The sequence below is a fragment of the Danio rerio genome, chromosome 13 (assembly GCF_052040795.2).
Source record: "Danio rerio strain M-AB ecotype USA chromosome 13, GRCz13ab, whole genome shotgun sequence".
Lineage (NCBI taxonomy): Eukaryota > Metazoa > Chordata > Actinopteri > Cypriniformes > Danionidae > Danio > Danio rerio.
The window spans coordinates 24,276,132-24,289,195 of record NC_141033.1 but is presented as its reverse complement, the minus strand read 5'-3'; the positions used below and the strand labels follow the sequence as shown (position 1 = coordinate 24,289,195).

At 34.7% G+C, this 13,064-nt stretch overlaps 1 protein-coding gene across 16 annotated transcripts in view; it reads right to left on the bottom strand.

Annotated features, from left to right (window-relative positions):
* Positions 1-13,064, bottom strand: part of zswim8 (zinc finger, SWIM-type containing 8) — a 58,966-nt gene that overhangs the window by 1,605 nt on the left and 44,297 nt on the right. For 2 of the 16 annotated variants that reach the window (XR_015504882.1, XR_015504885.1), the window contains exons 22-26: positions 12,772-13,012; positions 9,704-9,874; positions 9,506-9,621; positions 9,249-9,368; positions 6,834-7,012 (exon numbers count right to left, since the gene is read on the bottom strand). Coding sequence is in view for 4 of the 16 variants with exons in the window: in XM_087277296.1 (XP_087133422.1) it covers positions 6,834-7,012; positions 9,249-9,368; positions 9,704-9,874; positions 12,772-13,012 (711 nt within the window). In the remaining 12 variants the exon portion in view is untranslated. 16 annotated transcript variants of the gene reach the window in all.

The window sequence follows — 13,064 nt, the reverse complement described above, 5'->3', positions numbered from 1 at the left end:
AGCAGTGGTTCTCAAACTTTTTTTGTCCAGTACCACCTCAGAAAAAAATTGTATCTCCAGTAGAGCTGCACGATTCTGGCTAAAATGAGAATCGAGATTTTTTTGCCTAAAGTAAAGATCACGATTTTCTCACCATTCTGTAGATGTAAAATAAAGGTTAATATGAGTCGGCTATTATTATTGTCATTCTCAAACATGTGATAAAACAGCAATAGGCTTTGTGTAGCTGTACAGTCAGTTAAAATGCAAAAATTTGTATAGACTTGGAATGGTGGACTTGAACAGACTTTAGATTTGTCCTGGTCATTAATGCTGATGCTAATACACAAATACATTACATGAAGACAGAAATGACATTTTTTGGGTAAATTATATCTTATAAATACAGCATGTGACTCTTTAAACACCATTTGGAGGTGTCCACGTTGCTGAATAACGTGTGTAAAACAATGCGAAGACTTGTGGGGCCACCATTGCTTCTCTCCTGAACTTGAAAATACGACTGACAGAATCGTAGAAATAATGGATTAACATCGTCTAGAGGGCCGAATCGAGATTGCGATCTTTTTACGATTAATTGTGCAGCTCTAATCTCCAGGTACCAACGTAATGATGAGGCAGAGTAATTCCTATTTTTAAGAATTATTATCAGCCACTTTAAACATAATAAATAGTTTGAACATAAACACTGTATTGTGCTTATGGCTAAAAGAAAAATTATTTTAATAAAAATAAATGTGCTTTTGAAAATTGTAATTAAAATTTTAATTGTAGGCTACTGTTCGTAAAGTAAAAAGAAAATTCATACTTGCGTAATTTCCATGATTTGAGATCTCATGTTCAATGGACTGTGGAGTTTGTGTTATCCTCACAGAGACTAACTTTGATTAGGCTATATTCTAGCTCTAAACTTCAAACAAGGCAAAGCTGCTTGAGTCCATGTTCTGTGTCCCGCGACATTTGAATCACATCCAGATAAATTAGCTTAAATCTGAGGTAACAAATTAATCGAAAGCCACACAGCTTTACGGAACAAATAACTTTATATATCGAAATCAGGCATTATTTTACACAACTGCGAGCACACATTTACCACATTTGTGAGAATTATTTTACCAATGATGCAGCATGGGGAGATTCCTGAGTTTGCAGTAACTGAAATGCCAACACAACAGCACTGATCTGCAAAAGTACTTCTCTAGCGTGCATCTGCTCCGCAAGTGCCGCGCGCCTCTTCCTCGGGTTGATTTTTAGCATCCGATAATGCAAGGAACTAAAGTAAACATTCTAAGTACACCGGTGTAAATGTACGCTTTTGGAAACAGCAATTGCTGATCATATCAGTGTAATCATTTGCTTTTATTTCATTATTCAGCATTTCTCCGCGTACCACTGGAAAGAAGCCCGCGTACCACTAGTTTGAGAACCACTGTCTTATAGCATACACTTATAGCAATTTAATCTGACTACTTTTGATCACATTAAGGTTACTTTTGTATGAACGTTTATGTGATGCCTGTCGCATAGGGCTTGGCAATAAAAAGTAAACTAACAAAAGCTGTGAATCTCATGCACATCTTGTCAGGGAAGCACAGCTCTATGATCAGTAATAAATCTCTTATGGAAGCCAGAGGGAGGTCATGCAGAAACTGTAAATAGGCTGAAAAAGAGAGACCCGGAATTACAAATAGAGGATTCTAAAATGGATGAATAAATGTTTTTAATTTATTAAATTTCGTGACTAATAATCATACTACTTGGGAATTACCACATAAAGATTTATTTCATAATTCCACTGAAATTATGAAGTTTGGAGTAAATCCATCTTATTAAATGTGATATATTTAGATGGACCACCATCACAAAGCTCCAAACAATGAATCACAGAATGATTATCCTTAAATCGTGCGGGATTACATCGTTTGTGACTTGTATAGTAAACTCTTTATAGTAAACGCTCTTCTGAAATCAGTTGCTGGAGATTTACTCATTACAGAGCCTGCTTTACTGCTAAAATGCACATGCAAATTTTGATTTATGAGGCGGCTCTACTGCCACATGTTGATGTAGGATAATCTTGTACTATTTTGACAAATATACTAACACTAACACCTTATTGTTTGTGTTCGCTAATACTAACACTGGATAAAACAAAATTACATGTTAAGTACATGTACTTAAAATTAGGTGAATTTAGAAAACTGTAACATTACAAAAAACAATATGAAATTCACAGTAACAATGATAACCGCAAACAACAGCAACACTGCAAACACAAAGTATCACAGTTGCATACAAGTGGCAGGTATATTAGAAAATATCTATAAACACACATTAAAAAAGTAAATAAATAAATAAAAACAAAAAAGTAAAAAATAACAAAATAAATAAAAATTAAAGGGAACCAATGAAATGTGAACAACTTACTGCCATTGTGTAAATAATATGTAGCAATGTAATCCCTATATTTAAAATGTAGTTGTAATGTAGTCAATTACAAGTACTTACTTTACTGATTACGTAAACTAAACTACATATAATCCATTACTAAGAAGCTTTATAAAGCAACTTATGGAATGAAATTAACATCAAGCAAGCACAAGTGCCAACATATTTGCATTGGCGAATATATAGGTTTGTGTACTGCCCATTTCCCACACACACCACCAGCAAGTTAAAGTGTTAAGTTAAAAAGTTAAAGTGTGATCACATTTGCAAAAGGTGATGCGATTTCACAATCAAAAAGATACATTATCTGTTATAGTATTAACTTTTGGCACAAATTGTCAAGACAAACCTTAACACAAATTAAATGTGGGAAACTTTACCACCCGTATATAATACTCTACCAATTCCTACTGAAATGGCATGTTGTTTTTGTCCGCAAACTTCTGCTGAACAACAGTAAAATGTGTCTGCAACTTTAGTTTCACATTAAGCAAATTAAGTTAGGCTTGATGTTTGTAATAACTCTAGTTTAAAGTGAATTTCAGTTAGTGTTTTGAATACTTTTTCGCTTGAAACATTTGTTGTGAAGAGATGGGAACTAAAATGGTAGCTTCACATTATTTCTAAATGAACTTCTAAAAAGTTTTGGTGATGCAATCCTCTTGCAGGAACAGATAATTTTGAAAGTAAACAAAATCATCCACAATCTTCCCTTCTCTTTTTTTTTCTTTGTGTCCCCTTAGGGGTTCTAGAGAAGCAGGATGCTAGGAAGGAAAAATAAAGTTTCTCTAGAAAGAAAAAACCTTTTTGGTTAAAGGATTATCTCTATGGGAATGATAATTAAAAAAACTGAAAAGCTGGATGAGAAACTAAATGCTGATGCTTCTGTAGATAATATATTGTTCTGTTTGTGTAATGCACCATGTTTTTACCCATTATGTATTTAACAACTGAAGAGTTATGAATAAATTAATAAGGATGCATGATTAAATTCATGACGCTACATTTTGGACTTTCATTCATTCATTCATTCATTCATTCATTTATTTGTTTGTTTGTTTACTTTCTAGCTCTAAAAATGTGCTTACTTATTGAATAAACTCATTACCCACATCTTCCCACGATTAATTGTGCAACATTATAAAATGCATAAACATCTTGCTACTGGATGGCACTAACTTTAACCAGTTAATAAAATGTAAAGAGGTTATGAAGCATGTTCAGATGGACCCGCAGCATATTGAGTGAATTTCCCACCAGCGACATACAGAATGAGTCAGTGACAGCCTGTGAGGTTTCCACTCGAGTACAGCCTCTCGGTCCCTCATCTCATTATCCACGCATGGAGAGACTGGATTAGACCTGGCACTGTTTCCCTTTCACGTTTACCCAACATTCATTTGGGAAGATTTACAGTGGCAGACGTATGGTAGATGCTCCCTTGATTTAGGCATTTTGAAATTTTAACGGTTCGTTCACACAAAAATGAAAATTCAGCCATCATTTATTTACCATGGTTCTGTACTAACAGGTACACCCTTCTTTCTTTTTAGGGAGAAATTTAAAAGAGACTGGTGCTCCAAAACTATGAATTAAACTGGCTTCCTGCTTTTAATCAATTGATAAACAAAAGAAAATAAAAATGAGTAAATTTCTAGTAGTATTATTTATTACTTGCATATTTATATTTGTTTTAATAAAAACAAATTTAGATTTGTCCACCTGTCAGGTTTTAGAGACGGATGCGTCACTATATGGGGCATAAGAATGGGAATTCTGTTTGGATATAACGGATATAATGTTTTTTTTTTACCACACTTTTTTTATTACTGTTGTTCATTTATTCATTTGCTGTAAATTAAAACTGAATTTAGAAATAGTTTTGAAACAAATCTTTGCACTTAAACAAAATAAAAAAATATAGGCTACTGAATGTTTTAGTGGAGTGCGTACAACACTATTTCAACAACACAAAGTAAAGAGGCCAAATGGAGGAGGCTCATTCTTTATCCTCGCGCTGCAGATGGTTTGTTTAACTGTTAGACAAAGTCTACCATGTAAATAGCAAGTGTACCATGTTGTGACGCAACTTACTCTTAAAGGGAATATGAGATGAGACTCTGATTGGTTTAATGCACGTTATGCTCAAAACATCCTCATAACTCTTTAAGAGAATAAGCACAACCCTGTTAGACCATGCGCCTGTTAGACCAGGGCACAAAGCATATTTTTCCATCCTTAAAATAGCACAAGTGAATTCGGACATGCCCTTAATGCTTTTGCGCTTTACACTTTGCGCCTAGATCATCAAAATAGAGCCCAGAATGGTTGATGAATGTGACAAGGTCCTATTGGTTGCAATGCATAACTCAATGCATAGATCTTATTGTGTGTCACATTTCTCTCAACACTTTAAGGTAGCATAAAGTGCTTTATATATATTATATGCTTTATATATATTAAAAATATATATGTATTTTGATTTCGCATGAACTTTAAAGGGATAATTCACCCCAAAAAGAAAATGTACCCCTATTTACTTTCCCCTTTAAGTGGTTTTAAACCTTTATAAAAGTTGCTTTATTCTGTTAAACACTAAACCTATTTTGAAGAAAGAACTACTAACTTCGAAAATACAAATGCCATGGAAGTCAATGATTCTTCAAAATATCTTCTTTTATATTCAAAAACTTAAACAGGTTTGGAACAAGTAAAAGGTGAATAAATGATGACAATTTTCAGTTTGGGTGTACTATCCCTTTAAATGCACTTTTTTTTTTGTCAATCATCCTCGCATATGCAGGTCTTTGACCTGGACCTATATATTAAAACAGGAAGAACGGTTCCATTACCATGAAATTATTCAGATATTTTAAAAACAATTACAAAAGAATAAAATATATCATCAAATGATAGTAACATCAGTGAGTACCTCCTCAGTACATTAAGCATCTGGCTTATACTTGCAGTCTCATTCATATTCTCAAATCTATTTTTTCAACAGTCTTCAAAATCAATATTTTGATCACTGAAAGCCGATTCACCAGATCCGTGATTAACTGACTGTGACAATTATATCGGATCACAAACAGTAACGGCTCTGCAGTAAAGCCATTTAAGCCATTTTAACTTCTGCATTTTGCTGATGATGTTCTAGTTTTATGCCTGTGGTAATTAAAAGTTAAATGTCACGCTATCATTATGTACCGGAAACTGCCATCTAGAGGTATAAGGGTGAGTTGCACACAATGAGAATTCAGATATATAATTTTTGATCCAAAAAAAAAAACCTATTTACTGACACTAATACATTACACACCCTTATATCAGGGGTGTCCAAACTCAGTCCTGGAGGGCCGGTGTCCTGCATATTTTAATTCCAACCCCAATTAAACACACCTGAACCAGCTAATCAAGCTCTTTCTAGGTATACTAGAAACTTCCAGACAGGTGTGTTGAAGGAAGTTGGAGGTAAACTATGCAGGATATCGGCCCTCCAGGAATGAGTTTGGACACCCCTGGGTTATACACTTTAAAAAATAGTTATTTATTATTTTAAAAATAATTTATTTTCTTTTTAAAGCTTACTGCTGCTTCCACTTTCCTTATAGGCCCAAGCGCAGACAGAATTTTGATTATTTTTTATTTCTCTCAATGTGGTCCAAAAGAAAACAAGGGCATATTGTATAATAACGACATCAGGATGAGTGAACTGTAGCTTCAAGGGCACTATGAGTGTCCACTTGCATAAACAACTGCGCCGTATGCCCATGCAACAACTTGAAACCTCTTTGAAATGGCAAAATAAAGAGCGTAAGCTGGCTAACAGGTAGCTGCAGAGCGTGTCTGTGTGTGCGAGGCAGAGATAGCATGTGTGTGTGTGCTCGTTCTCTAGGAGGCAGCTTTTGGCTTTGGGCTGTCACAGTGTGTTTGATGCTCTCTCATCAGTATGCGCCATCCTGTGAACAGACTCAGGCTTCCCTCTCTAGCTTTAACACTCCAGAATTGTTCATGCACAATTTATATTCAGTGTGGGCGACAATACCATCGCAATCCAGCTCTGGCACCACTCGACTGCTCTAAAACCCTTCTCAAATTCTCTACTTCAAACTTGAAACTTGGTCTAACGAATAGAAAAATGAACTTGGAGACGGTTGAGCCGCATTCAATACCAAATGTCAGCCGTGACGAATCATCTTATGTGTGAGAGTGTAATTTTAACTGCTTCTGTCAGTGGAAGGACGTATGTTGTTCCTGGATAATCACCACTGTCATCAGGGTACGGATTTATTTCAGGATTTCATCCAATTAAGGGATGTTATTAGTAATAATGTCAGTTTGATTAGTTTCCCCAGGCTGAACGGTAGGGATTTGGGAGACTTTACCTGTAAGTAGGCCTGCTGGCAGCGCTGCACGAGCTGGTGGAAGGCAGGAGTGCGGAGGTGTGCGTGGATATGAGCAGGGTTTAACCTCTGCAGGGCCTCCATAATGATCTCCTGCAGGACAAACGGACTAAGAACACCTTTCGCTGCCCCCACGCAAAACTGGTAGACGTGGTTCACACCTGAGGAGAGATGCAGGCGGGGGAAGAGAAAAATACATTGTATTTGCATTCAAGCTTTAACGGTTTTAGATTAAATAATTATGTAAGCTTCTGATGGATCCTTTTCACATTTCTTAGCATAGGTAGTCATCATAGATAGATAAACTTGGAGCTCAGTTAAACAAAAAACATTTTGGATTCCTATTTGCTCGCATAATAAAAGAAAAACTTAACTATAGTATATATATATATATATATATATATATATATATATATATATATATATATATATATATATATATATATATATATATATATATATATCAAGACTTTCAGAAAAAAAAATAATAATAAATGACAGCAGCCAGAAGAAAGAACTAGGCATGGGATGATAAACGGTTTCAAGGTTTATTAAGGTTTTTAAAACTGCCAAATATTTCTGTTATATTGTTTTTACAGTATTTGCAAGTTTGCATCCTATAATTTCTAAAATATCAGCCTCTACCAAATACATATACTATGAAAAATCTGAAAATATTAAGTGTAAGATTAACTTATTTTAAAATATATATATTTAAAATAAAACATTTTTGAATACTAAAATCACCTTATTTTTGAAGTATGCCATAAATTATTTCAGATTCTCATTTAACATGTTTTCTTTTTTTTTTTTTATTAAATCAAAATCAAGTGTAGTAGTGCAACAGGATGCTTGTTTGATTTTTTGTAAACCAATGATTCTGTGTGAAATCCATTATTTAAAACATCATTATTTAAATGACTTTAACAGTCATTACTAAAAACATGGTCAACCATTTGAAAGAGGGGCAGTCAAAGGGTTCAAATAAAAGTGTTCAATGAGAAAAAATGTTTTTTTTACCCAGACATTTAAAAAGAACCTATTTTAAAGAAAGTAATCACAATACTGTGATATTTTTAAAATAACAATGTCAAATTTATTGTCCCATCTAGAGACACTGATTTAGAAATACCTTGAATATACCTTTTTTGTAATTTGAAGCAAAGATGATATAATACAAAGTAAAACTTTATGTACATACTTAAAAAAAAAAAAAAAACTCTAAATGTTAAAAACTTTAAGATTTAAGAGGCTGACGACCATTAATGCATCAAAACAGTCTTGTGAAAAGGGTCCATTCTTTATCATTTATATAATTTCAATTCAAGCATTGACAATTTATAACAATTCAAGGATGGTAACTTATTTCACTGCTTTCTAGTTGTATCTTGTTTTGAAATGCATGGCTTTGCTTGTTCTGACTGTTTGTCTTTTTTCCCAGACACATAAAATTCACTTAGCATCAATTATTCATTTTGAAATATTTGACTTGGACATCAAATAATCCTGATTGAGAGCTGTTGGTCAAGAATAAATTCAGAATTATATCCAACAACAATACATTTCTAAATCAAATTCTTTAAAATTTGTTAATAAAGTCCACATTAAAAAATTTATTAAATAAACTTAAATGCCTAAAGGCCAGTTGTTGAATTTCCTTGGAACTGCAAGTCAATTATGTCATTTAATTTTATGATAAACTACCAGCCAATTTGATTTGATGAGCTGTTTTCAAGAGTCCTGACATTTCATATAAAAATGATCTAGGATAATTCACTTTGATTAATTGTGTTTGTGATGTTCCAGAACACAGTAAGTGTAGAATCTGGAGCAAAAAAGCTGATTTTTAATTTAGAGTTAGAGGTCTGGTGTTGACAAAGTGAAAACAGAGGAGAAATTGCTGTCAGATCCCTCACACAGTCTGTTCACACACAAGCCTGGCAAATACAGTTTAAGATTTAAGTATTTAACCCAGAAAATCCTTCTAAAGGAAATATGTGGAGGACCAATTAAACTACACGTCCATCTCAGTGGGGATCATTAGTGAGGAAAGAGGACAAATTACTCATTTGAAAGGATGCTGAACCTGAAGCGGACTAAATATTTTTTGCTTCTACATTTTCAATCGTAACATTTAGACCCAAGAAAACTGGCAACATGCTGCGATCAGCGTGGGATAAATCTCCGAGTAAAAGAAAAGACATCAAGATGTCAATAACTCAGCTGGAAACTCGCTGTTGAAACCGCTCTCTTCTCTTGTCTGCTGAAGGCAAGGTAAACTGCCGATACATCATTTATAGTCTACCTCAGCCATTATACCAGATAAAGGGAAATGAAAGGAGATTTTATAAAACTGGTCTTCCCTTAAAGCAGTACTGAGAAGAAAGTTGGACTTACCAAGACGTGCAGCCAAGCCCAACAGCCATTTGACGTCTTCTGTGTATGGGGGACTTCGGGAAAAGTTGTTTGGGTGATCGTTGTGGGCCCTTCTTCCCAACATCTCCAAAGCCAGCATCCCTAAAAGAGATCAGGAACATTTGGCCATCAACCCCTTTGTCCTGCACCACACTGTACTGATCTAGTATTGAATTGGCACATGCACCCAACGTCCTAATCTCCAGGACTTATGAGTACTGATAAAACGGAAATCATGCCTTAATTAATATTTCTCACTGTGAGAGTTCTTTGTCAGTCCTGCAACATGGACTCAACCGACCTCTCCCTCACCTCTCTTGATAATTAATCACCACAATTCAGGACCAGATGGATCCTATTGGGTGCAAAACAGCAACATAAGGACAGGCAAGCCATGCCCTAAAGGATCTGTGTAATTAGAAATCAAGCGGCCTTACCGACTCTGTAGGCCGAGTGGAGGTAGTGCAGGCCCTGCTGGCTAATCGGCTGGCTGTGCTGCTCGTCTTCCACAGGGAAGGGTGCGCTGACCAGTGAGGGAGGCTGAGACGAGAGTCCTGGAAGAGAAGCCCCTTGAATGGCCTGGATGGCGGCACCGGCGTGTACTCCTCCTGCAGGGCAAAAGAGACGTCAGTAGTGTCAACAAATTTACAAATAGCGTGCCCTCCTAAAAGTCTCTGGTGAAGTGTTAAGAACTGTAATGAACTTTTGAAATAATGACCGAACTGACTTTTTATTTACAGAATTATAAATTTAATCCACACAATTGGCAAATGATCATAACAGTCTGGAGCACGAGCATCCTGTGGCAGAATGACCAATGTTAAGTTACAAGGTAATCATTTACTCTATTACATTATTATCCATTAAAAAAATGTAAAGTAAGGGATTACTGTTCACCTTCAGGTAATTCAATTCTTAGTTACTTTTAATGTACTTTCCTTAAATACAGCTAAGTTTTTTCCAACTAAAGAAAGTTTCATTTATCGATTATGCATGCTTAAGAAATGATGAATCTATTAAGAAATTAGTTTAGGACAATATGTGACCCTGGGCCACAAAACCAGTCAAAAGTGTCCATTTTAGAACAACTGAAGGCTGAATAAACAAGTATTCCATTGAGATTTATTTTGTTATGATCAATGGTCAATATTTGCCAAAAAAGTGTCTAAATAAAATGCTTAATGCATATTACTTACCAACAAATGAGTTTTGATGTATTTACAGTATAAAATGTACAAAATGTCTATATAGTATATGATCTTTACTTTCTAATGATTTCTGTAAGAAGAATCTATAATTTTGACCCATACACTGTATTTTTAGCTATTGCAACAAGTTTGTAATTCAATTTTAATAGCAATTGTTTTTAGACATAATTAGAAAAGTAATTAAGTACAACTTCAAAAAAGTAACTAATTACCAATTACACAATTGTAGTAACCTAACACTGAAAATTACATATATTAAACACGAAACTATCAACTATTAACAATCTCAGTAGAGATCATGCATGACTATGTGCATGTATTTGTACATTTATTTTACATTGCAATATCTAGGACATGCACACATAAGTACAATTTTAATTCATAAAAAAGCACCCTGCTGTACTGTAAACATATGCAAGTTTGCTTCTGTTCATACATCATTAAATGTAACCAGAAACTGATGCTCCAGACCATCCTGAACTCTTCTCGAGAGTGTACTAAAGCTGTGAATTGCACATTTTGTAAATAATGCCTAAGTTGTTGCTCTGACTGCTAAAAAAGGGCTAAAATCTACTTCAATGTCTTACACAAGATAAATAGTCACCAACACCTTGGATGTGGGTGAGCAAATAGCACATTTATCATAATCCTGGGATTGTAGGAATATTGCTGGCCTCAAGAAAAATAGTTTGTTACTCATTTTCTCAAAGGTCCCTTTAATTAACATCACCTGTCAACTAAAAAATAAAATATGTATTTTTCATTCTTAGGTAATTAATATTACCATTTTCAGTCCACAACCAAGTATTGTAACCCGATTCTAGTATGACTCAGGTGTAGACGTATGCCGATATTCAATACTCCCAATATATCATGATAATAGACATGCACAATATTGATACTATAAATAACTATTTATCATTATATTAGAGTGCCTTCAAAAATATTTGCATCATAATTACACTGGTTCATAAAAATCCCAAATGCTTGGACACTTCATTGGTTAGCTTATCAGTTTAGCTTAAACATACTCAGTTGTTAATCTGGCCTACTACATGCTGAAATATTGATAGGAAATTGACTTTTTAAAGTGTTTTGTATGTTAACAATGTGCAATAAGGCACCGATAGTTTAAATATATACTGTATACGTGTCCCAACCTCTCTTCACGTTTCAGTTGAGATTACTTCAAACATCGAATAATAAGAAAGCCCATTTCAAAGCACTTCACAGGACCTTTAAAATAACCTTTTTTTGCAGCTTAGGTCCATATTGGGATAATACCTTACAACAAAATCTGCATTACAGACAGCTTTTTTGTTGGTGTGGTTACTGCATGTTGCCTTTGTAGGGCAGTATTGTCACTGTGATGAATAAAAAAGACTGAGGCTATTCAGAAACCTAAAATTTCCATAGAATATTTTTTTCTTTTGGATCAGAAACAATCATGCCTGAAACAACACTTTCACCTGTATGATGTTCAGTTGACATTTATTTGCACTATGCAAGATATGAACTGCCACTGACTGGAAATGGAGTCAGCAATAAAAGTGACAGTAAATCTGAATGTTGACAAAAAGATGTCAATGTTAAATGCTGACAGAATTACAATAGACCATTTTGAGGGATGTAAACAAAAACAGTGGTCCCAACATATTTCCTGTTTTACATTTTTATTTTTTTTAGCTTCCAAGAATACAAAAAAAGCCACATATTGATCAATTTTATGACCGCTGTTTTAACATGAAGTTGTGATTGACTTGCCTCTTTCCACAGCAATGAAATAGGTTGATAAGCAGGAAATGTTCATGGACCACTGGCATCACCACATTGAAATTGTCTATAGGGTATTCTGTCTTAAAACATGGTCTAAACAGATGGGTAAGTTTCAATAGTGGTGAATGAAAACTAAAATATCTATAACTATAATAGATGTGTGATGTTAATAATGATGAAAATAAACCAGTCATTTACTGTTTTACATTTCAAAGAATTAAAATCAATTCAGATTCTGAACCAGGGATTTCTGAGATAAGGATACTAGTATTGGGTAGGCCGTAATCTGAACATGTCAGTCTTAAATGCAACAAAACAGCTATTTAAGGTCATGAATTGACTATTATTTCAACCACAAATAAATTACTAATGTAAATTCAATGAAAGTACTAATCATTTCTTACAAATAGCATTGAAACTGTAAAATGTCAGTATTAACCCAATGGAAATTATATGTTGTGGCCAAAATTGTATTCAGATGGAATTGAAATTCTTCAACATCTTCAACTTGGGTTCCTTACCAGCCACAGTAGTGGTGAGTGGAAGCGCTGCCTCTGCGGTGTGGTATGGGTGAACCGCAATCTGAGTCATGGACGGCACTGGAACACCAGGGAAAGTGACAGCAGTAGCTGCCAAAGGAGGATGTGGGCCAGTGGCCACAGAGAACGGGTACTGAGCACCAATGAAGGCAGGGTGCATTCCCTGAGAAGAGAAACAGGCGCTTTTTAAACCTGGTTGATACGCCTTCCTTAACTCATACACCTGCCATTGAAAAACGAAAAGCCACAAAATTAAATTAAACCAAGGGCACAGT